Raw genomic sequence first — 27164 nt, 5'->3', positions numbered from 1 at the left:
TATTAGTAATTGACTGACCTGGTATCTCAACAATGCTATTTCTAGGGTCAATTGTAGATGTATGTTATGCATTTTCAGCCATTCCTGAAACCAGAAACAAGCTACCGGAGGGCAATGCCAAAACAAATGGTGTATTGATTCTGTATCCTCACAACACAATCTGCAGAGCTGCGATGACTGTATGCCCCAATATTCAACATTTTGTTGGTGACAAGAATTCCGTACAATAATTTTAGCTGAAAAGCACAAAGTCTTGACTCTTGCGTCGTTTTATATAACAACTCATACACCCTGTACCATGGAATCAGTACATAAACACGACTGATAACACAATACAAAACACACTGACAAAGACAGTGAGCTCCCTCTCCAGCTGTGTTTGTGTGTTTATTAAGGATACCCATTAGTTCCTGCCAAAGCAGCAGCTAGTCTTCCTGGGGTCCAGCACATTAAGACAGTCAGTGTGTGAGTGAGTGAGACTTTGGCTTTCTTTAATGAAACATTCTCATTTCATTAAAACCTCACCACCCACTTAAAATAAAACACCAAATATATCCTGTACTGCATACATGTACCATACTCCCCTTTCCCTCGGTCACACAATACAAAACACCACAAACATCACAATAACCAAAAAAAAAACCTCACCACTTCAAAAACCGTATATCCAAAACATCTTCCCAGCTATACAGACAGCCCCCCATCACACCAGATCTGTACAGCCTTTAGTCGGAACGCAGCCACCCTGCTCTCCAGTTCCACCAGGCCCTGTCCTCCTTTGTGAACGGTCATTTATAACACTGCCACCCTCAGCCAGTGATGGCCCGACCAGAAGAATTCCACCAGCTTGCATTGCAGGTCTGCGAGCAGACCGGTGGGGGGGTTTGAGGACAGCCAGTTTATGCCACAGAGAAGATTCCATTAGGTTGTTGATCATCAGCACCCTCCCTCTATATGACACTTGGGACAGGAGCCACGTCCACCTGGCTAGTCTTGACACCGCTGCCTGTGATAGGAAGAACTGGGAGTTCTTCCTGACACCTCTCTGAGCCCAGGTACACCCTTAACACTTTAAGCCCTTGACAACCCCACTGCAAACCCCCTGGAAGCAGAGGGGTACTATACCCCAAATGCCCCACATAACAGAGCTTTACTCTTGCCCCAGTTTACCTTAGCTGACGAAGCTCCCTCATACACCTTCAGACTGGTCTCTACTGCCTGCATATCCTGCCATCACACAAATGTCATCTGCATATGCTGATATTGCTATGCTTGTCACCACACCCATGCCTGTCCAGCACACTCCCTACAGTCTACTGCGTAACATGCCCAAAGAAGGCTCAATGGCTAGTGTATATAACTGCCCCAATAGAGGGCATCCTTGTCTGATGCCCGATCTCACCCTGACTGGCTCACTGAGCCCCCCTCCCACCTTGACCATACATGACACCCCAGCTTACAACAGCTTCACACAGGGGGGAAAAAAACTCTTCCCAAACATCACATTAAACAGATACTCACTCTATCAAACGCCTTCTCTTGATCTAAAGAGACCAGTCCAACATTTCCCTGATTAACAACAAGTTGTCCGTTGTTGAGCATCCCGGAACACAATATGTTTGGTCATTATGTAGTATCGAGTCCAGATGGAACTTCAGTCTGTTAGAGAGGACCTTGGCAAATATCTTGTAATCCGCACAGAGAAATGCCACAGGCCTCCAGTTCTTAAGTTCACAAAAGTCCCCTTTTTTGGGGAAGGAGAGTCAGAGCCACCCAACGGCAGCTCATTGTCAACTCTCCTACCCCAACGCATTCACGCAACATGCAAAAGAAGTCCAGTCAAATTATTTTGGGGGAATAATTGGACTGGACTTCTTTTGCATGAACTGACCGGTCCATCTCTGATCCCCCCATTGGTTTCTGACCGGTCCATCTCCTTTGAGGATGGAGAACCTACCTCTTACAAGTGCTCCATTTGCTTTAACCTGGGAAAAAACTACCCAGGTCCCTACGTAATTCAGCTAAATTAGCCTGGAGGCCTACATTGCCTTGCCCCACCACCTCCATCTCACTAATACTACACTCTAGATCCCACAATGTTCTCCTAGGCTCTGAGGATGAGAGAGCTGTATACTGTTGACAGAAAAGCCGAATTTGGACTTTTCCCACATCCCACCATTGACTCAGACTCATACTCCTCTCTTCCCTGCCACCACCTTTCCCAAAAGGTCTGGAAACCTGAGCATAAAGTGGCATCTTGTAAGAGCTTTACATTAAAATTACAATAGGATGCCTGCCGGGTCCCTGTTGAAATAGATAGCCGAGTCATGGTTGTTGTGATCCGAAAATTCCACCGGGAGAACGGTAGCGCCCAACAGCCTATCGCTCCGATTCCTGGACATGTAAAAACTATCAAGTCGGGCTGAACTCACCCTAGCCCCAAAAACCTTCACCCATGTATACTGTATTGTGTTGGTATCTTTAGTTCTCCAAACATTCACTAGGTCGAACTGATTAATGATGTCCCTTAACACTCCCACTGACACTGAATGGATCTCTTCCCCATTTCTTGTGTTTTCAAAAAATCCATTGTACAGTTCCAGTCCCTGCTGACCACCACCATCTCCTCAGGTGCTACCTGTGAAAGTTCCTGTCTAAGACACCCAAATAGAACCCCCCTCTCTCTCCCTGTGTTAGGTGCACACACATTTCTAAAAGATAAAGCCCATGTTGTTAATTTCTGCTTTTACAACAAGCAGCCTACCCCTACACACCTCCTTTGAGGAACACATTTTTACAGACAGACCCAGTACAAAAAGGACAACCACCCTTGCACTAAAATGTGTCCCATGGCTCAAAACAATTGCCCCTTTCCACCAGAGCCCCCAATCGACTTAATTCACCACATCACTATACGTCTCCTGCAGAAACAACACCTGTACTTTTTTTGTTTTACATATTCACCCAACTCACTCCTCTTTCCCACATCTCTGGTGCCATTTATATTGAGCGAGCCTACCCGAAGAGTCTCCATAAGAAGTGGGAGAAAAGCCAGCAAAGAAAGAGACCAATAGCAAAGCTCAAAAAGCCCCAGTGCCAGAAATAAACTATACATCTAAACAGTGTCCAGAGATCGACCCTTAAGCACTGTTGTGACCCACTTCCTCAAACTAAACCATTTCCTGGGTGAGGACACCATGCCCCTCATTTTTCATAGCATGTTGTACTAGTCTTACAAACTTTCTCAGATCAGAAATAAAGCCCTCAAGATAAAAAATGTTCCCCTTGGTGTCATTCAAGAACCTTGTCAGTTCCCTCAACGTGAACTTTGACCCCTCTGCTTGACTGGCTGTCAGCTCCAGACCCAATGAAGAGGAGTCTGAAAAAAAACATCATCATCCTTTTCCTCAGACTCACTCTCCTCCTCATCTCTATCTCCCATCTTGACCATCTTGAACCCCCCCAGCACAAGGCAAAGGTTCCATGGGGCCTTTGACCACACCAGCCTCTCCCCTCCCACCTCCTTTCTTCTCCCCCTTTTTCCACTTCTGCTTGACACCCTCCTCCTCCTCCCCTCCAGTCTCTTACACTTCCCCACTATACTCTCCTCATCCACTAGCATAACCTGACTAGACCCAGCCTCATCTGCACCACCATCCATAGCATGACTAGGCCCAGCCTCATCTACACCACCATCTTTAACCTGACTAGACCCAGCCTCATCTACACCACCATCCATAGCATGAATAGACCCAGCCTCATCTACACCACCCTCCATAGCATGACTAGACCCAGCCTCATCTACACCACCCTCCATAACCTGACTAGGCCCAGCCTCATCTACACCACCATCCCTGGCATGACTAGGCCCAGCCTCATCTACACCACCATCCCTGGCATGACTAGGCCCAGCCTCATCTACACCACCATCCCTGGCATGACTAGGCCCAGCCTCATCTACACCACCATCCCTGGCATGACTAGGCCCAGCCTCATCTACACCACCATCCATAGCGTGACTAGGCCCAGCCTCATCTACATCACCATCCATAGCGTGACTAGGCCCAGCCTCATCTACACCACCATCCATAACCTGACTAGGCCCAGCCTCATCTACACCACCATCCATACCATGACTAGGCCCAGCCTCATCTACACCACCATCCATAGCGTGACTAGGCCCAGCCTCAACTACACCACCATCCATAGCGTGACTAGGCCCAGCCTCATCTACACCACCATCTATAACCTGACTAGGCCCAGCCTCATCTACACCACCATCTATAACCTGACTAGGCCCAGCCTCATCTACACCACCATCCATAGCCCAGCCTCATCTACACCATCATCCCTGGCATGACTAGGCCCAGCCTCATCTACACCACCATCCATAACCTGACTAGGCCCAGCCTCATCTACACCACCATCCATAGCGTGACTAGGCCCAGCCTCATCTACACCACCATCTATAACCTGACTAGGCCCAGCCTCATCTACACCACCATCTATAACATGACTAGGCCCAGCCTCATCTACACCACCATCCCTGGCATGACTAGACCCAGCCTCATCTACACCACCATCTATAACCTGACTAGGCCCAGCCTCATCTACACCACCATCTATAACCTGACTAGGCCCAGCCTCATCTACACCACCATCTATAATCTGACTAGGCCCAGCCTCATCTACACCACCATTTGTAACCTGACTAGGCCTGCCTCATCTACACCACCATCCATAACCTGACTAGGCCCAGCCTCATCTACACCACCATCCATAGCGTGACTAGGCCCAGCCTCATCTACACCACCATCTATAACCTGACTAGGCCCAGCCTCATCTACACCACCATCTATAACCTGACTTGGCCCAGCCTCATCTACACCACCATCTATAACCTGACTAGGCCCAGCCTCATCTACACCACCATCTATAACCTGACTAGGCCCAGCCTCATCTACACCACCATCTATAACCTGACTAGGCCCAGCCTCATCTACACCACCATCCCTGGCATGACTAGGCCCAGCCTCATCTACACCACCATCCATAACCTGACTAGGCCCAGTCTCATCTACACCACCATCTATAACATGACTAGACCCAGCCTCATCTACACCACCATCTATAACCTGACTAGACCCAGCCTCATCTACACCACCATCTATAACCTGACTAGGCCCAGCCTCATCTACACCACCATCCATAACCTGACTAGGCCCAGCCTCATCTACACCACCATCCATAACATGACTAGGCCCAGCCTCTGTATCTCATTGCTGCACGTCGACTTCGATTACCCCCAGTGGTGCTTGTGCCCTCACGTTGTCTACGGCCTTTGTGGACGTGCAAAACTCTTATGCCCCAAATCCCCACACGCAAAGCACCGTAGACTATTTGTGCTGGCAAACCTTGCATAGAGCCCCTCCCCATGCCTCACTTTAAAATAAACATTTAGCTGTTGCTCATTGTAATTCAGAAACAAACACTTGCCTCCGGAACGAAACAACGTGATTAACGGCATCTGCCTGAAAGCCTGCTGACACTACACGAAAACCGCTAGCAAACCTATCAAAACAACTCAGCTCTTTCCTGATTTGATCATCCGTAATAAACTGAGGCAAATTTGTGACTACCACCATGGTCGAAGGGATAGAGAGGGGTGAAATTGGCACCAACACACCTCTTACAAATATTCCACTAGCAATTAGCCTACCAAACAAATTAGCTCTTTTCATAAACACAACCACAGCTTTGTTCATTCTAGAAGCAGAATGTATAAATTCAGCTCCAACCTCCTCAACTCCATTCTCAGGAACACACCTGAATCCATGTCGTATCGACAGCTTCTCCTCCGTGCTAGGCTGAGAAGTCATCGCAAGAAAAAGAAAGAAACCTGTGGATACAGCTAAAACAGAGTGTATTAACCCTCCACCATAGAAAATCAAATTGAAAGAAAATAATCAAGTTAGTTAGGACAGAGCCCTGCAAGAGAGAGAAAGAGAGAGATAATGGCTTAGTCTGTGGTCTACTGAGGGAAATACACACACAAACACACACAGGGAAACTGAGCTGTCCAACAACCACATCATCTGGAATGAGCCTGAATTACACAGGCCTCTTCCATGACAGAGCAAAACATTCCGAAGAGAACTCAGAGAACTCGGACAACCCGAGACAGAAGGGGCATGAAAAGCCTGAGAGATACTGACGTAATGGACCATTTATCAGTGCCAGTGTTGCAAGGTGTTAGCGAAGCAGCTTAGATGTTGTAAGTCTAGCTGGGGGTCATTGTCTTATGTCAGAAAACGTGTTGATTCCCCCTGCAATGATCTCACAAAAGAGTAATGGGATATAGCTTTGAAAGTAATTTGGCTACATTGTGCTGTCTAACGTTTGAAAATATTATCGAGGTGCCGTCGCCTAATGAACCCCATTTCATTCTCAAAACAGGCTGAATTAAATCAACGTTAAAACAATACATCTGTATGTAATGTTGATGTGTTTTGGTTTGAGAAGTCTTAGTAGCACCACCTCACATTTCGCTAAGGAGTGTGTGCTTCAATGAGCGGTATTTCTGAAGTTTGACAATGGACACGAATGCTAGCATAAAAACATTAGCTTGCTTCTGAGATAGTCACTGAAATGATGCTGCTAACCAACCAGCCACCTACTTAGTGCTGCACACACATAATGTCGATGGTTTCCAACACAAAAGCTAGCTAGGAAGCTACTGTAGTTGTTGCTTACATTATTATGAGTTTTAATGAATCAGCTGTTCTGCCAGAGTCATTACAGTAGCCTCCCAAGTCAGCTGAGTGATCAGCTGACACAATGATACAAAGTAAGTTTAGCAATCGTGGAGAAACATGCTGATCTACGGACTGATTAGTAAAGGTAGAGCTAGCTATGTCAGTAAGATAGCTACAACAGTAAGCTGGTCGTAGTAACCGACATCCTTGCACATGATTTTTTGCAGAGAAAGCCACCACTTTGTTTGTATTTTCTCACAATTAAAAACAATTAAATCCCTGTCACAATGTAACAATTTAGTTATTCTGCCTTTTTCAAGCAGAGTCATGCGACAGCGCAGTGATATAAAAAGTACAGAACTGTTTTTTCATTTTTGCACGGTGGATGCTCTAGAATATTAAAATGTTAATATGAATTCCACATCCGACAAAACAGATTGAAGGATGAGTGTGGATGAGTGTGGATGAGTGTGGATGAGTGTGGATGAGTGTGGATGAGTGTGGATGAGTGTGGATGAGTGTGGTGTGGATGAGTGTGGATGAGTGTGGATGAGTGTGGATGAGTGTGGATGAGTGTGGATGAGTGTGGTGTAGGTGTGACGCCATCTGACATTAGACAACGGTCAGGGGGGAGATAAACCTGTTGCCAACTCCTATAAGAACACACAACCCAAACAAAAACATTGTTATATTTGATCTTAGGCCAAGATAATCAAGTCCAATAACTGTTATATTTGATCTTAGGCCAAGATAATCAAGTCCAATAACTGTCTAAATTGTTGTTTTTGATGACCTCTTGCCTTTTCACACCCATTTCTTTTGCCAGGTCTCAATACGGTTGGTATTATGTTGGTAAATCAGGGGTGGCCAACTTCAGCCCTCATGAGTCACAGTCCTGTTTGGTAACCCTGTCTCCAGATAATGTTATTGATCTACTTGAGACTCAACACGTTGTCCAGGTATTCGCAAATCAGTTTTCAGATTAGAAATAAAAGATGAAAACCAGCAGACACTACAACCTTCACGGTGGTTGGCACCCCTAGACGCACTTCTATAGTCAGGTTAGTATTTCTTCCACTAGTGGTTAAGGTTAGTCTCTCCCACTCGTGGTTAAGGTTAGTCTTTCTAGCCCTAGTGGTTAAGGTTAGTCTTTCTAGCCCTGGTGGTTAAGGTTGGTCTTTCTAGCCCTGGTGGTTAAGGTTGGTCTTTCTCCCACTAATGGTTAAGGTTAGTATTAGGGAAGGGTTAGCTGATCCTGTCCTCCAAGTACTGGGTCCAAGTGAAGGTCATCATTTTACAGGACACAGGGGTGTTTAGACCCTTGTCCCTTGACCTCTGACCTGTATCCCACCACGACTGGCAACCCCGTATAAAGCTCTGGAACAGGCATGCCCTCGGCTCACTGTGTCTGACCATTAGTAACATTTAGAACCCTGTCAGCAGCAGGGTAGGATCTGGACTGGTGTTGTTCATACCTAATCCCAGTTCACAGCATTTTCAATTAATTATTTTGTTATTTCTTCAAAGTACGTAATCTTAGTGCATTGATTGATATTCTTGGAAAAACACTTCAGTTCTTGGGGAATGTTAAGTGTTCATTTACAGTTTGTAAAGTGGACAGAAAATAAAACACTGAGAGTTACAAGACTTTAATAACTTCATCATTATCAAAAGATGAATGCACACAGTTGAGAAGAAAGCTGTTTTGATAGCAAAAATATTTTGGCAGAGCAGAGCATGAGAGTTGAGCAGAGGGCATCGAGAAGTTCCTCTTTCAGAGGCCCAGAGTATAAAAATCCCCATTCCATGAGAGTGCTGCATTCTTTAATAAATGTGATTATGGTTTCTGGCTTTCCTTTAAAATACATATTTGATGCATGCATCACGTGTGAAACCCCATCGACTAGTCAGTCATTCAGAAGACAGAAAAACAACATGTAGCACAGCGGGATAAATACATCTCCTTAAAAAGTCTGTAGGAGTTCCTCCGTCGTCTGTATGGGTTCCCCTGTCTGTAGGAGTTCCTCCGTCGTCTGTAGGGGTTCCCCCGTCTGTAGGAGTTCCACCGTCGTCTGTATGGGTTCCCCCGTCTGTAGGAGTTCCACCGTCTGTAGGAGTTCCACCGTCTGTAGGAGTTCCACCGTCGTCTGTATGGGTTCCCCAGTCTGTAGGGGTTCCCCCGTCTGTAGGGGTTCCCCCGTCTGTAGGGGTTCCCCCGTCTGTAGGGGTTCCCCGTCGTCTGTAGGGGTTCCCCCGTCTGTAGGGGTTGCTCCGTCGTCTGTAGGGGCTCCCCCGTCTGTAGGGGTTGCTCCGTCGTCTGTAGGGGCTCCCCCGTCTGTAGGAGTTGCTCCATCGTCTGTAGGGGCTCCCCCGTCGTCTGTAGGGGTTCCCCCGTCTGTAGGAGTTGCTCCCCCGTCTGTAGGAGTTGCTCCGTCGTCTGTAGGGGCTCCCCCGTCGTCTGTAGGGGTTGCTCCGTCGTCTGTAGGAGTTGCCCCGTCTGTAGGGTTCCCCTGTCTGTAGGAGTCCTCTGTAGTCTGTAGGGAGCTCCCCCGTCGTCTGTAGGGAGCTCCCCCGTCGTCTGTAGGGAGCTCCCCCGTCGTCTGTAGGGGCTCCCCCGTCGTCTGTAGGGGCTCCCCCGTCTGTAGGAGTTGCTCCCCCGTCTGTAGGAGTTGCTCCGTCGTCTGTAGGGGCTCCCCCGTCGTCTGTAGGGGTTCCCCCGTCGTCTGTAGGAGTTGCTCCGTCGTCTGTAGGGGTTCCCCCGTCTGTAGGAGTTGCTCTGTAGTCTGTAGGGAGCTCCCCCGTCGTCTGTAGGGAGCTCCCCCGTCGTCTGTAGGGAGCTCCCCCGTCGTCTGTAGGGAGCTCCCCCGTCGTCTGTAGGGAGCTCCCCCGTCGTCTGTAGGGAGCTCCCCCGTCGTCTGTAGGGAGCTCCCCCGTCGTCTGTAGGGAGCCCCCCAGTCGTCTGCTAAATGGCGATTATTATTACTATTATTCATTTTATATTATTGTAAAAGTGGCCACCCGGTCACTATTCCTATAGAAAATGTGTGGGCAGAACTGAAAAAGCGTGTGAGCAAGGAGGCCTACAAACCTGACTCAGTTACACCAGCTCTGTCAGGAGGAATGGGCCAAAATTCACCCAACTTGTTATGGGAAGCTTGTTGAAGGGTTCCTGTAGCGTTTGACCCAAGTTAAACAATTTAAAGGCAATGCTACCAAATACTAAAAACAGTGTATGTAAACTTCTGACCAACTGGGAATGTGATGAAAGAAATAAAAGCTGAAATAAAATTAAAATAAATCACTCAACTATTATTCTGACATTTCACATTCTTAAAATAAAGTGGTGATCCTAACTGACCTAAAAACGGATTATTTACGAGGATTAAATGTCAGGAATTATGGGAAAACTGAGTTTAAATGTAATTGGCTAAGGTGTGTGTAACCAACCGACTTCAACTGTATGTCCTCATCATTAGGTTCCACGATAAGAGGTTAAAATCAAATTCCTAAAGACATAAAATATAATCCATAAACAAGCAGCATAGACCACTCGGCCGAAGTCATTATAGAGGACACAATAATACTGACTTCCAAATATTTCCATTTATATACCTCTTAAGTTCCTGATACACTCTTAGAAAAAAAGGTTTGGGATAGAACCAAACAGGGTTAAATGCTTGATCCTTGATGCTTGGAATGGCAGCCCTAAAGGTTCTATAACAGAACCAAAATTGGTTCAACATAGAACTCTATAATCGAACCCGAAGGGTTCTATATGGAACCAATTTTGGTTCAGTGAAGACGAACCCCTGAGGGTTCTGATCAAATAACCTAACAAAAAGGTTCTGTATGGAACCCTTTGGCTGCCATATATAAAGCAAGCAATATAACTATTTTTGGTTCTATCCAGATAAAAATAAATCTAAGAGTGTAGCCTATTCTCTAAAATCCATTCATTCATGCATTTGTTAGACTAATCATTACCATTCCAGTTATCCACCCCCCCACACACACACAAAAAAAGAGTGATGCATGCCAACAAAGCCACTACACAACTCAACAGAAAACAGCAGAGTCCCAACAGCAGTTCCAACACCTTACCACTGTTACACCTGGCTATCAGAGGAGCCTTGTCTGGCAGCGTAACAGTTCATTCAGCCTCATTTACTACCTTTAAAAAGAACATAGCAGATATGGCTGACTTGCTTAAAAATGTGGTTTCTACTGACAGTTGAGATGTACAGACTATGGCATAAGGGATGCACAGTAAAAAAAAGAAGATAACAAATGAAAATGTAACTAAACACAAGAGGAAAACAATTAAATACACAAGGATGGAGCTACTGAATATACAGGAAGTGCCAGTACCAGATCAATGTGGAGCTATGTACAGGAAGTACCAGTACCAGATCAATGTGGAGCTATATACAGGAAGTGCCAGTACCAGATCAATGTGGAGCTATGTATAGGAGGTACCAGATCAATGTGGAGCTATGTATAGGAGGTACCAGTACCAGATCAATGTGGAGCTATGTATAGGAAGTACCAGTACCAGATCAATGTGGAGCTATGTATAGGAAGTACCAGATCAATGTGGAGCTATGTACAGGAAGTGCCAGTACCAGATCAATGTGGAGCTATGTATAGGAAGTGCCAGTACCAGATCAATGTGGAGCTATGTATAGGAAGTGCCAGTACCAGATCAATGTGGAGCTATGTATAGGAAGTGCCAGTACCAGATCAATGTGGAGCTATGTACAGGAAGTACCAGATCAATGTGGAGCTATGTACAGGAAGTGCCAGTACCAGATCAATGTGGAGCTATGTATAGGAGGTACCAGTACCAGATCAATGTGGAGCTATGTATAGGAAGTACCAGATCAATGTGGAGCTATGTATAGGAAGTACCAGATCAATGTGGAGCTATGTATAGGAAGTACCAGATCAATGTGGAGCTATGTATAGGAAGTACCAGATCAATTTGGAGCTATGTACAGGAAGTGCCAGTACCAGATCAATGTGGAGCTATGTATAGGAAGTACCAGATCAATGTAGAGCTATGTACAGGAAGTGCCAGTACCAGATCAATGTGGAGCTATATACAGGAAGTACCAGATCAATGTAGAGCTATGTACAGGAAGTACCAGATCAATGTAGAGCTATGTACAGGAAGTACCAGATCAATGTGGAGCTATGTACAGGAAGTGCCAGTACCAGATCAATGTGGAGCTATGTATAGGAAGTACCAGATCAATGTGGAGCTATGTATAGGAAGTACCAGATCAATGTGGAGCTATGTACAGGAAGTGCCAGTACCAGATCAATGTGGAGCTATGTACAGGAAGTGCCAGTACCAGATCAATGTGGAGCTATGTACAGGAAGTGCCAGTACCAGATCAATGTGGAGCTATGTATAGGAGGTACCAGTACCAGAACAATGTGGACCTATGTACAGGGAGTACTAGTAACAGATCAATTTGCAGAGTGCAATGTACTTGAGGTAGATATGTACATGAAGGCAGGGTAAAGTGACTAGGCATCCGGATAGATAATAATAAGGTACTTGAGGTAGATATGTACATGAAGGCAGGGTAAAGTGACTAGGCATCAGGATAGATAATAATAAGGTCTTTGAGGTAGATATGTACATGAAGGCAGGGTAAAGTGACTAGGCATCAGGATAGATAATAATAAGGTCTTTGAGGTAGATATGTACATGAAGGCAGGGTAAAGTGACTAGGCATCCGGATAGATAATAATAAGGTACTTGAGGTAGATATGTACATGAAGGCAGGGTAAAGTGACCAGGCATCAGGATAGATAATAATAAGGTATTTGAGGTAGATATGTACATGAAGGCAGGGTAAAGTGACCAAGCATCAGGATAGATAGTAATAAGGTACTTGAGGTAGATATGTACATGAAGGCAGGGTAAAGTGACTAGGCATCAGGATAGATAATAATAAGGTACTTGAGGTAGATATGTACATGAAGGCAGGGTAAAGTGACCAGGCATCAGGATAGATAATAATAAGGTATTTGAGGTAGATATGTACATGAAGGCAGGGTAAAGTGACCAAGCATCAGGATAGATAGTAATAAGGTACTTGAGGTAGATATGTACATGAAGGCAGGGTAAAGTGACTAGGCATCAGGATAGATAATAATAAGGTATTTGAGGTAGATATGTACATGAAGGCAGGGTAAAGTGACTAGGCATCAGGATAGATAATAATAAGGTACTTGAGGTAGATATGTACATAAAGGCAGGGTAAAGAGACTAGACATCAGGATAGATAATAATAAGGTATATGAGGTAGATATGTACATGAAGGCAGGGTAAAGTGACTAGGCATCAGGATAGATAATAATAAGGTACTTGAGGTAGATATGTACATAAAGGCAGGGTAAAGTGACTAGACATCAGGATAGATAATAATAAGGTATATGAGGTAGATATGTACATGAAGGCAGGGTAAAGTGACTAGGCATCAGGATAGATAATAATAAGGTATATGAGGTAGATATGTACATGAAGGCAGGGTAAAGTGACTAGGCATCAGGATAGATAGTAATAAGAGTAAACTAAAGATCAGAGCAGCAGCAGCAAACGATGAGTGTAAAAGTGTGTTAGTTTGTTTGTGTTGTGTCGGTATTTAGGAATGTGTGTATTTAGTGTTTGAATGTGTGAGGGATTTGTGTGGGAGTGACAGTGTAGTGTCTATGAGTGAGTGTGTATATGGTGTGTATATAAAGTCTAGTGAGTGTGCGTAGGGTCAGTGCAGATAGTTGGTGCTTCTTCAGGATCGGTGGGTCCCCTGCGGGACTGTTGAGCTAACGTAGGCTAATGCGATTAGCATGAGATTGTATGTATAATGGTCCTTCTGTAGCTTAGTTGGTAGAGCATGGCGCTTGTAACGCCAGGGTAGTGGGTTCGATTCCCGGGACCACCCATACGTAGAATGTATGCACACATGACTAAGTCGCTTTGGATAAAAGCGTCTGCTAAATGGCATATATTAACATTTCCCAGGACATAGACATATCTGATATTGGCAGAAAGCTTAAATTCTTGTTAATCTAACTGCACTGTCCAATTTACAGTAGCTGTTACAGTGAAATGATACCATGCTGTTGTTTGAAGAGAGTTCAAAGTTATTTTAATAAACAAATTAGGTACATTTGGGCAGTCTTGATACAACATTTTGAACAGAAATACAATAATTTGTTGGATCAGTCGAAAACTTTGCACATACACGTTTGCCATCTAGTGGCCAAAATCTAAATTGCACCTGGGCTCGAATAATACATTATGACCTCGCTCTTGCAATTCAAAGATGGTACAAAAACAATTGAATAAACAGTTTTTTCTTTGTTTTATCTTTTACCAGATCTAATGTGTTATATTCTCATACATTCATTTCACATTTCCATACACTTCAAAGTGTTTCCTTTCAAATGGGATCAAGAAAAGACAGGCTTCAGGGCCTGAGCTACCGGCAGTTAGATTTGGGTATGTCATTTTAGGCTATTTTGTTTTTAAAGGGCCAATCCTTAAGAGGATTTAATTGACTATATAGAAGTCAGGCTCGGGGGTAGAAGTGTCTCGGTGCCTGTTGATCCGAGAGTCAATGCGTCAGCACCTTTTGCCGGACAGTAGCCGAGTGACAGGTATATGGCTTGCGTGGCTGGAGTCTGACATTTTTCCAGGCTCTTCCCTGACATAGAGATCCTGGATGGCAGGGAGCTTAGTCCCAGTGATGTACTGGGCTGTCTGCATCACCCTTTATAGCGCTTTGCATTCAAGGGCGGTGCAATTGCCATACCAAGCCGTGATGCAGCCAGTCAAGATGCTCTCGATGGTGCAGCTGTAGAACTTAACGAGGATCTGGGGACCCATGCTAATTATTTTTAGCCTCCTGGTATACATAGTGTGTGGACCATGTTAAGTCCTTAGTGATGTGGATGCCAAGGAGCTTGAAGCTCTCGACTCGCTCCACAACAGCCCTGTTGATGTGGATGGGGGCGTGCTCTCCTCTCTTTCTCCTATAGTCTACGATCAGCTCCTTGGTCTTCATGACGTTGAGGGAGAGGTTGTTGTCCTGGCACCACACTGCTAAGTCCACCATCGATGTTGGTGTTGGAGTTGTGCGCGGCCATGCTCATCGTGGGTTAACAGGGAGCACAGGATGTTGAGAGTCAGTGTGGCGTTGTTGCCTACCCTCACCACCTTAGGCCGATCCGTCAGGAAGTCCAGGATCCAGTTGCATTGGTGTTGAATACCAAGCTTCCATTCCGCCTTTCACGAGCGGATTTATGGCTGATTTAAAAATCGTCAACCCTGCTACAGTCAACTCTGTTACTTTATTTGGCACGTGATAAGTTTTTCTTTAATCTCTTGAGATGGTAAAATGTTTTTTTTTAATGAAGCTGAACATGTGCTCTTTATGACCGAATGTTAAAATGAGTTACACTTCTCAAGAGGCACCGAATCGGTGGAACGACCCTACATTCAATTCCCAAGCAAATCAAAGTGAGCTATGTACCATATAGTTAATACACATTTAGTATGGGCTTGTGTGTTATTGTAGTGATAGGGCAGTGTTTCCCAGCTGCAGTCCTCCAGTACACCAACAGCACACATTGTTTTGTTGTAGATCCGGACAAAATGACCTGATTTAGGTCATTGAGGACTGGATGATTAATTGATATGTTGAATCAGTTGTGCTTTGTCCGGGGCTGGAGTTGAGAAACACTGATTCTGGGAGCCAGGACTTTCTAGACGGTTTGGGGTGCAGTAAGCAGAGTCTGGTCACTAGGGCTTTTTATCCTGTTTGGGCTGCAGTAAGCAGAGTCTGGGAGCAAGGCCTTTCTAGCCTGTTTGAACTCTTTGTTATAACAGAATGTCAACCCCTACTGATGACGGGGGAACCCCTACTGATGACGGGGGAACCCCTACTGATGACGGGGGAACCCCTACTGATGACGGGGGAACTCCAACTGATGACGGGGGAACTCCAACTGATGATGATGGGGGGAACTCCAACTGATGACGGGGAACTCCAACTGATGAACTCCAACTGGGAACTCCAACTGATGACGGGGGAACTCCAACTGATGACGGGGAACTCCAACTGATGACGGGGAACTCCAACTGATGACGGGGGAACAAACTCCTACTGATGACGGGGAACCCCTACTGATGACGGGGTTAACCCCTACTGATGACTATTGGAACCCCTACTGATGTCATAAGGGGAACCCCTACTGATGAGGGGGGAACTCCAACTGATGACGGGGGAACTCCAACTGATGACGGGGGAACTCCAACTGATGACGGGGGAACTCCAACTGATGACGGGGGAACTCCAACTGATGAACTGGGGAACTCCAACTGATGACTCCAACTGGAAACTCCAACTGATGACGGGGGAACTCCAACTGATGACGGGGAACTCCAACTGATGACGGGGAACTCCAACTGATGACGGGGAACTCCTAACTGATGACGGGGAACTCCAACTGATGACGGGGAACTCCAACTGATGACGGGGAACTCCAACTGACTGATGACGGGGGGGAACTCCTAACTGATGACGGGGAACCCCTACTGATGACGGGGAACTCCTACTGATGACGGGGGAACTCCAACTGATGACGGGGGAACTCCTACTGATGACGGGGGAACTCCTACTGATGACGGGGGAACTCCTACTGATGACGGGGGAACTCCTACTGATGACGGGGGAACTCCTACTGATGACGGGGGAACTCCAACTGATGACGGGGGAACTCCTAACTGATGACGGGGGAACTCCAACTGATGACGGGGGAACTCCTACTGATGACGGGGGAACTCCTACAGTACGTCATGGCTGGGAGGAGGAACTCCCTTGTCTTCCTTACGCTTCACCACACCCAACACTAAACTGGCAATAACCTAGAGATATCTGTGTGTGTGTGTGTGTGTGTGTGTGTGTGTGTGTGTGTGTGTGTGTGTGTGTGTGTGTGTGTGTGTGTGTGTGTGTGTGTGTGTGTGTGTGTGTGTGTGTGTGTGTGTGCGTGCCTACATGGGTGTGTGTGTGCGTGGATGTGTGTGTGTGTGCGTGCGTGGATGTGTGTGTGTGTGTGTGCGTGGGTGCCTACGTGGGTGTGTGTGTGTGGGTGCCTACGTGGGTGTGTGTGTGCGTGCGTGGATGTGTGTGTGCATGTGCGTGGGTGTGTGTGCGTGGGTGCCTACATGGGTGTGTGCGTGGGTGCGTATGTGGGTGTGTGTGTGGGTGCCTACGTGGGTGTGTGTGCGTACGTGGGTGTGTGTGTGGGTGCGTTCGTGGGTGTGTGTGTGGGTGCGTTCGTGGGTGTGTGTGTGGGTGCGTACGTGGGTGTGTGTGCTTGCTAGTGAGACCCCTTTCGCTCTCCCTCTCCATCCCTTTTGTTAATTATATAGTTTACTTGCTTTGGCAATGTTAACATATGTTTCCCATGCCAATAAAGCCCTTGAATTGAATTGAAAGGGATGTAGAGGGAGAGAGAAAGGGATAAAGAGAGAGGGAGGGAGTGGGGACAGCAAAAGAGAGGATGTATGCGTGTGTGCACGTGTGATTCACTGGTGTTCCGAGACACTATGATTCCTCCCTAGAGCTCCTGTAAGCCCCCTCAGTGAGTGGGAGGGGAGATGCTGTTTTCGTGGAACATTTGGATGAGGGAAGGACTGCTCATCTGTGTTACATTTAGTCTCACTCTCAGCAAGTTAGACGGACAAGACAAACAGACACACAGGCAGACACACACAAACATTCCATAACAAAGCCATCACCTACAGAGAGATAAACCTGGAGAAGAGTCCCCTAAGCAAGCTATTTATTTAAAATAAAAAAATAAAAAAAATAAAAAAATGTAAACATAGGACAAAACACATCACGACAAGAGATACAACACACCACTACATAAAGAGAGACCTAAGACAACAATATAGCATGGTAGCAACACAACATGATACAAACACTATTGGGAACAGACAACAGCACAAAAGGCAAGAAGGTAGAGAAAACACATCACGCAAAGCAGCCACAACTGTCAGTAAGAGTGTCCATGATTGAGTCTTTGAGTAAAGAGATTGAGATGAATCATAAGGAAAGAAAGAAAATTACTTGACACATTGGAAAAAAAATACAAAAAAAACAGCTTAAACTAGAATGCTATTTGGCCCTAAACAGAGAGTACACCGTGGCAGAATACCTGACCACTCTGACTGAACCAAAATTAAGGAAAACTTTGAGTATGTACAGACTCAGTGAGAATAGCCTTCAACGAGCTGTATTAGGGCCATTAGCAAAAAGAAAATGCTCATCCAGAGGCAGCGCTCCTACTGAATTTCTCCAAGCAGGTTACATGTTCAACCAGAGGTGGAAAAAAAAAACTCCAGACCACCTTTACTCCACACACAGAGATGATTACAAAGCCTCCCCCCCTATCCGACTGATTCCTGCTTACAAGCAAAAACTAAAGCAGGTAGTACCAGCGACTCGCTCAGTACAGAAGTGGTCAGATGACGCAGAGGTTAAGCTACAGGACTGTTTTGCTAGCACAGACTGGAATATGTTCCGGGAGTCTCCCGATGGCATTGAGGAGTATACCACATCAGTCACTGGCTTCATCAATAAGTGCGTCGATGACATCGTTCCCGTACATACATACCCCAACAAGAATCCATGGATTACAGACAACCGCACTGAGCTAAAGGGCAGGGAGCGGGACTCTAACGCTTATAAGAAATCCCGCAATGCCCTCCGATGAACCATCAAACAGGCAAAGTGTCATTTTTTAATATTTTTTATTTTACCTTTATTTAACCAGGCAAGTCAGTTAAGAACAAATTCTTATTTTCAATGACGGCCTAGGAACAGTGGGTTAACTGCCTGTTCAGGGGCAGAACGACAGATTTGTACCTTGTCAGCTCGGGGGTTTGAACCTGCAACATTCAGGTTACTAGTCCAAAGCTCTAACCACTACGCTACCATGTCTCCCCAATACGGGAGTAAGATTGAATGCTACAACACAGGGCTTGCAAACTATTACGGACTGTAAAGGGAAGCACAGCCGTGAGCTGCCCAGTGACACGAGCCTACCAGACGAGCTAATTAACTTCTATGCGCACTTTGAGGCAGACACTGAGGCATGCAAGCTCTCCGTAGCCGATGTGAGTAAGACCTTTAAGCAGGTCAACATTCACAAGGCCCGCAGGGCCAGATGGATTACCAGGACGTGTGCTCCAAACATGTGCAGACCAACTGGCAAGTGTCTTCACTGACATTTTTAACCTGTCCCTGACCGAGTCTAATACCAACAACTTTCAAGCAGACCACTATAGTCCATGTACCCAAGAACACCAAGGTAAGCTTCCTAAGTGACTACCGACCCGTAGCACTCAGGTCTGTAGCCATGAAGTGTTTTGAAAGGCTGGTCATGGCTCACAACACCATCATTATCCCAGAAACCCTAGACCCACTCCAATTTGCATACCGTCCCAACAGATCATGCAATCTCTAATGAACTCCACACTGCCCTTTCCCACCTGGACAAAAGGAACACCTAAGTGAGAATGCTATTCAGTGACTACAGCTCAACACCATAGTGCCTTCAAAGATCACTAAGCTAAGCACCTTGGGACTAAACACCTCCCTCTGCAACTGGATCCTGGACTTCCTGACAGGCCATCCCCTGGTGGTAAGGGTAGGTAATAACACAGTTGCCAAGCTGAGACTGACACAAAATTAAGGAAACTTTGACTATGTACTGACTCAGTGAGCAAAGCCTTGCTATTGAGAAAGGCTGCCGAAAAACAGATCTGTCACTCAAGAGAAGACAGGCAATGTGCACAATGCCCACAAAATTAGGTGGAAACTGAGCTGCACGTCCTAAACTCCTGCCAAATTTATGACCATAGATTCACATATTTCCATTAGATTCCACAGACCCAAAAGAATTCGAAAACAAATCCAAATGTATATATCATGTATTTAATTTCCCTTTTGTACTTTAAGTATTTGCACATCATTACAACAATGTATATAGACATAATATGACATTTGAAATGTCTTTATTCTTTTGGAACTTTTGAGTGTAATGTTCACTGTTAATTTTACATTGTTTTTCACTTTTGTTTTATTATAAATGTAACTTGCTTTGGCAATGTAAACAAGTTTCCCATGACAATAAAGCACATTGAATTGAGAGAGAAAGACAGAGTGACAGAAACTACTCCAGCAGACTCTCTTTGGGGTTTATAGTGTAGACAACATGGGAGAGAAAAGAATGGAGCGCCATAGCAGTAAAACATATAATAGCCCAGTTTCTTATAGAAATAAAAGGTTTGGGGTCATTTAAACAACTATTGTTTTTTTTAACACTAATTTCCTTTAGCGTGTTACACCTGCACTCCAAATGAGACCCACGCCTGCTCCCCTTCGCTTAGTAATCAGCTTTGACATATGCAATGCATCAGCTTCTCCCAGCTGTTTGGTATACCGTTTGACATCAGAGTGAGTGAGTTGTGTGTTTGTTTAATACCTGTGTCTGCTTGCCGCTCGGACGCCGTTCTGTGGCAGCGCCTGGGTCTGTCCGGAGTAGAGATTATACCGCTGCGGGTACGAAGCACCCCGAATTTCCCCGAACCAAGTCAACACCCACAGGAAAAGAAACATAACTGGTCCCGCCATCCCTCCACACGAAACAACAAAAACTAACTTTTAAGTGAAAACTCGTAAATAATCCTCCCGTTTGTTAATGAACTTTTATTCCACACGAATAGCGGAGAAGTAAATTCCGATCAGCCGTGATGCACTGTCCCTCTCCAGAGTCGGGTAAGTCCATACTATCGACCCATAGTTAGGCAATAGCGGGATGTGAGACAGTATCTCCAACCAGTCTTCACCTCAACATCGATACTATAGTCCTCTGATTGATGGCACTTATATTGATTTCAACGATGTCCAAAAGCAGCTGCTATTCACTTTATAAGACACTCCGAGGCGGATCTGTGAGCCTGCTGTTGTTTTTCCCGACGTTCAAATTCCGATAAATAGTTTACGCTTTTAGTAATTTAGTAAAGTTATTGCGAAGCAAAGCTGCAAAGAAGGTAGCTGGAGTTTCAAGCGCAGCAGAATTGGAATGACTATGTTACCCTTCTCTCTCCTTCTTCCCTCCCTCCCTCCTTTACTGCGTTGCCCGACCCCTCCCTAGGCTACATATCCAGCACCTACGCACATTTAGCACAGATCTAGGACCAGCTAAAACTCCCCAAATTCAGGTCAGCGGAAACTCTACATTGACGTTAGATCAGTGCCTGGGAACAACTTGGGCTAATTCAACTCCCGAATGAGAACATCGTCTATATTTACTGTCACTTATCTGACCGCAGCACCGGTATACAGTATCTGCTCTTGGACAAACGGATGAGTGTTCTTGAAAAATAACTGAGGAGTTAGGTGTGTTTAACTAGGGATGTCTTTGAAAACGTCTCTGTGGATAAGAGACTGGGAAGTTGATTAGATACACTTACTTTCCAGTTGCAATCCTACTTTCTGGACATAATGTACAGTTGAAGTCTGGGGTTTACATACACTTAGGATGGAGTCATTAAAACTTGTTTGCTTTTCTTTGAAAAACAAGGGCATTTCTAAATGACCCAAACTTTTGAATGGTAGTGTGTGTTGACAGTCCAATCAAAGCTACTATAGATATCACATGATTTGATGTCATTTCATCTGTGGTCAATGACCTTGAACCTTCTTGGATGGGCACTTCTCATGTAACTCTATGGCAGCACCCAAGGGGCTTCAATTTTCGAGCTCTACCCTTAGATTCGGCAGTGGCGTACTGTCCCCATGAGTGAAAGAACACTGAGCCAATCACGGCAAAACTAGAGAACATTACCAAACCAATCCCTACGCTCTGTATTTTCCACTGGTATCCTCCTCTTCACTCCACCACCACAGAAAGCAGTGAGCTGAAACACCTACGTTTTGGAGCTGCCTTATTCAAGAAAGCACAAAACAGACCCTGTTTGCATGCAGCTTTATTTATTTAAAAAATAGTTTTTACATTGTTTGCAAACTGATATGTGACACATATTAATGCAAAAATAACATGCAAAAACAAGCTGACGGGTTGCCACTGATTAGTGTAATCCAGATAATTCCACATTCATTCATTTTGTGGAGTTTAATTGCACGACTCAATGCAACCTCCAAGGCAAATTGAGACATTTGCCATAACTGCAGGCAACATAAATCACGGAGTGTGTTGCCCTTTTAATTACGGAGTGTGTTGCAATCTGTAGATTATGGTGTGTTTGAATAACGACTCATGAGGGAATGTGGTAATAAGTAGTGTTGCTCCGTACTCTTGTCTGTGTCGTTGTGCCTGTCATCAGAACACTTCCCCAGGATGTCCTCCTCTCCTCTCCATTCAGAGCTCCCTAACTAACTCCCAGGATGTCCTCCTCTTCACTCCTCTCCATTCAGAGCTCCCTAACTAACTCCCAGGATGTCCTCCTCTTCACTCCTCTCCATTCAGAGCTCCCCAACTAACTCCCAGGATGTCCTCCTCTTCACTCCTCTCCATTCAGAGCTCCCCAACTAACTCCCAGGATGTCCTCCTCTTCACTCCTCTCCATTCAGAGCTCCCCAACTAACTCCCAGGATGTCCTCATCTTCACTCCTCTCCATTCAGAGCTCCCTAACTAACTCCCAGGATGTCCTCCTCCTCACTCCATTCAGAGCTCCCTAACTAACTCCCAGGATGTCCTCCTCTTCACTCCTCTCCATTCAGAGCTCCCCAAATAACTCCCAGGATGTCCTCCTCTTCACTCCTCTCCATTCAGAGCTCCCTAACTAACTCCCAGGATGTCCTCCTCTTCACTCCATTCAGAGCTCCCTAACTAACTCCCAGGATGTCCTCCTCTTCACTCCACTCAGAGCTCCCTAACTAACTCCCAGGATGTCCTCCTCTTCACTCCATTCAGAGCTCCCTAACTAACTCCCAGGATGTCCTCCTCTTCACTCCTCTCCCCTCCATTCAGAGCTCCCTAACTAACTCCCAGGATGTCCTCCTCTTCCTCTCCATTCAGAGCTCCCTAACTAACTCCCAGGATGTCCTCCTCTTCACTCCTCTCCTCTCCATTAAGATTACCCTAACTAACTCCCAGGATGTCCTCCTCTTCACTCCTCTCCTCTCCATTCAGAGTACCCTAACTAACTCCCAGAATGTCCTCCTCTTCACCCCTCTCCTCTCCATTCAGAGCTCCCTAACTAACATCCAGGATGTCCTCCTCTTCACTCCTCTCCTCTCCATTCAGAGCTCCCTAACTAACTCCCAGGATGTCCTCCTCTTCACTCCTCTCCTCTCCATTCAGAGCTCCCCAACCTACTCCCAAGATGTCCTCCTCTCCTCTCCAGTCAGAGCTCCCTAACTAACTCCCGGGATGTCCTCCTCTTCACTCCTCTCCTCTCCATTCAGAGCTCCCTAACTAACTCCCAGGATGTCCTCCTCTTCACTCCTCCCCTCTCCATTCAGAGCTCCCTAACTAACTCCCAGGATGTCCTCCTCTTCACTCCTCTCCTCTCCATTCAGAGCTCCCTAACTAACTCCCAGGATGTCCTCCTCTCCTCTCCATTCAGAGCTCCCTAACTAACTCCCAGGATGTCCTCCTCTTCTCTCCATTCAGAGCTCCCTAACTAACTCACAGGATGTCCTCCTCTTCTCTCCATTCAGAGCTCCCTAACTAACTCCCAGGATGTCCTCCTCTTCACTCCTCTCCTCTCCATTCAGAGCTCCCTAACTAACTCCCGGGATGTCCTCCTCTTCACTCCTCTCCTCTCCATTCAGAGCTCCCTAACTAACTCACAGGATGTCGTCCTCTCCTCTCCATTCAGAGCTCACTAACTAACTCCCAGGATGTCCTCCTCTTCACTCCTCTCCTCTCCATTCAGAGCTCCCTAACTAACTCACAGGATGTCCTCCTCTTCTCCATTCAGAGCTCCCTCTCCCCCAGGATGTCTCCATTCAGAGCTCCCTAACTAACTCCCAGGATGTCCTCCTCTTCACTCCTCTCCTCTCCATTCAGAGCTCCCTAACTAACTCCCAGGATGTCCTCCTCTCCTCTCCATTCAGAGCTCCCTCACTAACTCCCAGGATGTCCTCCACTCCTCTCCATTCAGAGCTCCCTAACTAACTCCCAGGATGTCCTCCTCTCCTCTCCATTCAGAGCTCCCTAACTAACTCCCAGGATGTCCTCCTCTTCACTCCTCTCCTCTCCATTCAGAGCTCCCTAACTAACTCCCAGGATGTCCTCCTCTTCACTCCTCTCCTCTCCATTCAGAGCTCCCTAACTAACTCCCAGGATGTCCTCCTCTCCTCTCTCCATTCAGAGCTCCCTAACTAACTCCCAGGATGTCCTCCTCTCCTCTCCATTCAGAGCTCCCTCACTAACTCCCAGGATGTCCTCCACTCCTCTCTCCATTCAGAGCTCCCTAACTAACTCACAGGATGTCCTCCTCTCCTCTCCATTCAGAGCTCCCTAACTTACTCCCAGGATGTCCTCCTCTCCTCTCCATTCAGAGCTCCCTAACTAACTCCCAGGATGTCCTCCTCTTCACTCCTCTCCTCTCCATTCAGAGCTCCCTAACTAACTCCAGGATGTCCTCCTCTTCACTCCTCTCCATTCAGAGCTCCCTAACTAACTCCCAGAATGTCCTCCTCTCACCCCTCTCCTCTCCATTCAGAGCTCCCTAACTAACTCCCAGGATGTCCTCCTCTTCACTCCTCTCCTCTCCATTCAGAGCTCCCTAACTAACTCCCAGGATGTCCTCCTCTTCACTCCTCTCCTCTCCATTCAGAGCTCCCTAACTTACTCACAGAATGTCCTCCTCTCCTCTCCATTCAGAGCTCCCTAACTAACTCCCAGGATGTCCTCCTCTTCACTCCTCTCCTCTCCATTAAGATTACCCTAACTAACTCCCAGGATGTCCTCCTCTTCACCCCTCTCCTCTCCATTCAGAGCTCCCTAACTAACTCCCAGGATGTCCTCCTCTTCACTCCTCTCCTCTCCATTCAGAGCTCCCTAACTAACTCCCAGGATGTCCTCCTCTTCACTCCTCTCCTCTCCATTCAGAGCTCCCCAACCTAACTCCCAGATGTCCTCCTCTCCTCTCCATTCAGAGCTCCCTAACTAACTCCCAGGATGTCCTCCTCTTCTCTCCATTCAGAGCTCCCTAACTAACTCCCAGGATGTCCTCCTCTTCACTCCTCCCCTCTCCATTCAGAGCTCCCTAACTAACTCCCAGGATGTCCTCTTCTCCTCCTCTCCATTCAGAGCTCCCTAACTAACTCCCAGGATGTCCTCCTCTCCTCCTCCAATCATTCAGAGCTCCCTAACTAACTCCCAGGATGTCCTCCTCTCCTCTCCATTCAGAGCTCCCTAACTAACTCCCAGGATGTCCTCCTCTCCTCTCCATTCAGAGCTCCCTAACTAACTCCCAGGATGTCCTCCTCTCCTCTCCAATTCAGAGCTCCCTAACTAACTCCCAGGATGTCCTCCTCTTCACTCCTCTCCATTCAGAGCTCCCTAACTAACTCCCAGGATGTCCTCCTCTTCCTCCTCTCCTCTCCATTCAGAGCTCCCTAACTAACTCCCAGGATGTCCTCCTCTCCTCTCCATTCAGAGCTCCCTAACTAACTCCCAGGATGTCCTCCTCTCCTCTCCATTCAGAGCTCCCTAACTAACTCCAGGATGTCCTCCTCTCCTCTCCATTCCATTCAGAGCTCCCTAACTAACTCCCAGGATGTCCTCCTCTTCACTCCTCTCCTCTCCATTCAGAGCTCCCTAACTAACTCCCGGGATGTCCTCCTCTCACTCCTCACATTCAGAGCTCCCTAACTAACTCCCAGGTTGTCCTCCTCTCCTCTCCATTCAGAGCTCCCTAACTTACTCCCAGGTTGTCCTCCTCTCCTCTCCATTCAGAGCTCCCTAACTAACTCCCAGAATGTCCTCCTCTTCACTCCTCTCCTCTCCATTCAGAGCTCCCTAACTAACTCCCAGAATGTCCTCCTCTTCACTCCTCTCCTCTCCATTCAGAGCTCCCTAACTAACTCAAAGGATGTCCTCCTCTCCTCTCCATTCAGAGCTCCCTAACTTACTCCCAGGTTGTCCTCCTCTCCTCTCCATTCAGAGCTCCCTAACTAACTCCCAGAATGTCCTCCTCTTCACTCCTCTCCTCTCCATTCAGAGCTCCCTAACTAACTCCCGGGATGTCCTCCTCTCCTCTCCATTCAGAGCTCCCTAACTAACTCCCAGAATGTCCTCCTCTTCACTCCTCTCCTCTCCATTCAGAGCTTCCTAACTAACTCCCGGGATGTCCTCCTCTTCACTCCTCTCCTCTCCATTCAGAGCTCCCTAACTAACTCACAGGATGTCCTCCTCTCCTCTCCATTCAGAGCTCCCCAACTAACTCACAGGATGTCCTCCTCTCCTCTCCGTTCAGAGCTCCCTAACTAACTCACAGGATGTCCTCCTCTCCCCTCCATTCAGAGCTCCCCAACTAACTCACAGGATGTCCTCCTCTCCATTCAGAGCTCCCTAACTAACTCCCAGGATGTCCTCCTCTTCACTCCATTCAGAGCTCCCTGACAGAACACAAAATCAACTGCACTAGTTGTTCAGGCTCTGGTCTTGTCTCATCTCGATTACTGTCCGGTAAAATGGTCAAGTGCAGCAAAGAAAGACCTAGCAAAGCTGCAGCTGACTCAAAACAGAGCAGCACGCCTCGCCCTTATCCTCACATACAGAACTAACATCAACAACATGCATGCCAGTCTTTCCTGGTTGAGGGTTGATGAGAGATTAACTGGTTATCTTCTTCTGAGAAATATTACTGTGATGAAAAATCCATATTGTTTTTATAATCAAATAACATTCATCTCAGACAGTCAATACATACCCCCCACACAAGATATGCCACCAGGGGTCTCTTCACAGTATTCTCTATTTTGGTTAGGCCCAAGGTGTGACTAGGGTGGACATTCTAGTTTCTTTATTTCTATGTTGGTGTGGTTCTCAATCAGAGGCAGCTGTCTATCATTGTCTCTGATTGGGGATCATATATAAGTTGTCCTTTTTGGTTTGGTTTTTGTTGGTAGTTATTTTCTGTTTAGTGTGCACCTAACAGGACTGTTTCGGTTTTCCCTCGTTGTTATTTTTTTCGAGTGTTCGAGTATTACATTTATCATGAACACTTACCACGCTGCGTTTTGGTCCCCTCCTTCATACGACGATCATTACACAAGTACAAATCTAATTGAAGGCAATTCACAGGATTATACAGAGCCATGGAATTCCCTTCCATCTCCTAT

General features: G+C 46.4%; 1 protein-coding gene across 1 annotated transcript in view; it reads right to left on the bottom strand.

Moving 5' to 3' along the window:
- The window catches only part of LOC124046734 (EMILIN-1-like), a 96680-nt gene extending 75712 nt beyond the window's left edge, over positions 1-20968 (bottom strand). The window contains exon 1 of the mRNA XM_046367449.1: positions 20325-20968. Within this exon, the coding sequence (XP_046223405.1) occupies positions 20325-20473 (149 nt within the window). The 5' untranslated portion in view covers positions 20474-20968. The remainder of the gene's footprint in view (positions 1-20324) is intronic.
- Positions 20969-27164: the final 6196 nt, after the last annotated feature.

The sequence above is a fragment of the Oncorhynchus gorbuscha genome, linkage group LG10 (assembly GCF_021184085.1).
Source record: "Oncorhynchus gorbuscha isolate QuinsamMale2020 ecotype Even-year linkage group LG10, OgorEven_v1.0, whole genome shotgun sequence".
NCBI lineage: Eukaryota > Metazoa > Chordata > Actinopteri > Salmoniformes > Salmonidae > Oncorhynchus > Oncorhynchus gorbuscha.
This window is presented reverse-complemented; position numbering and strand designations above follow the sequence as displayed.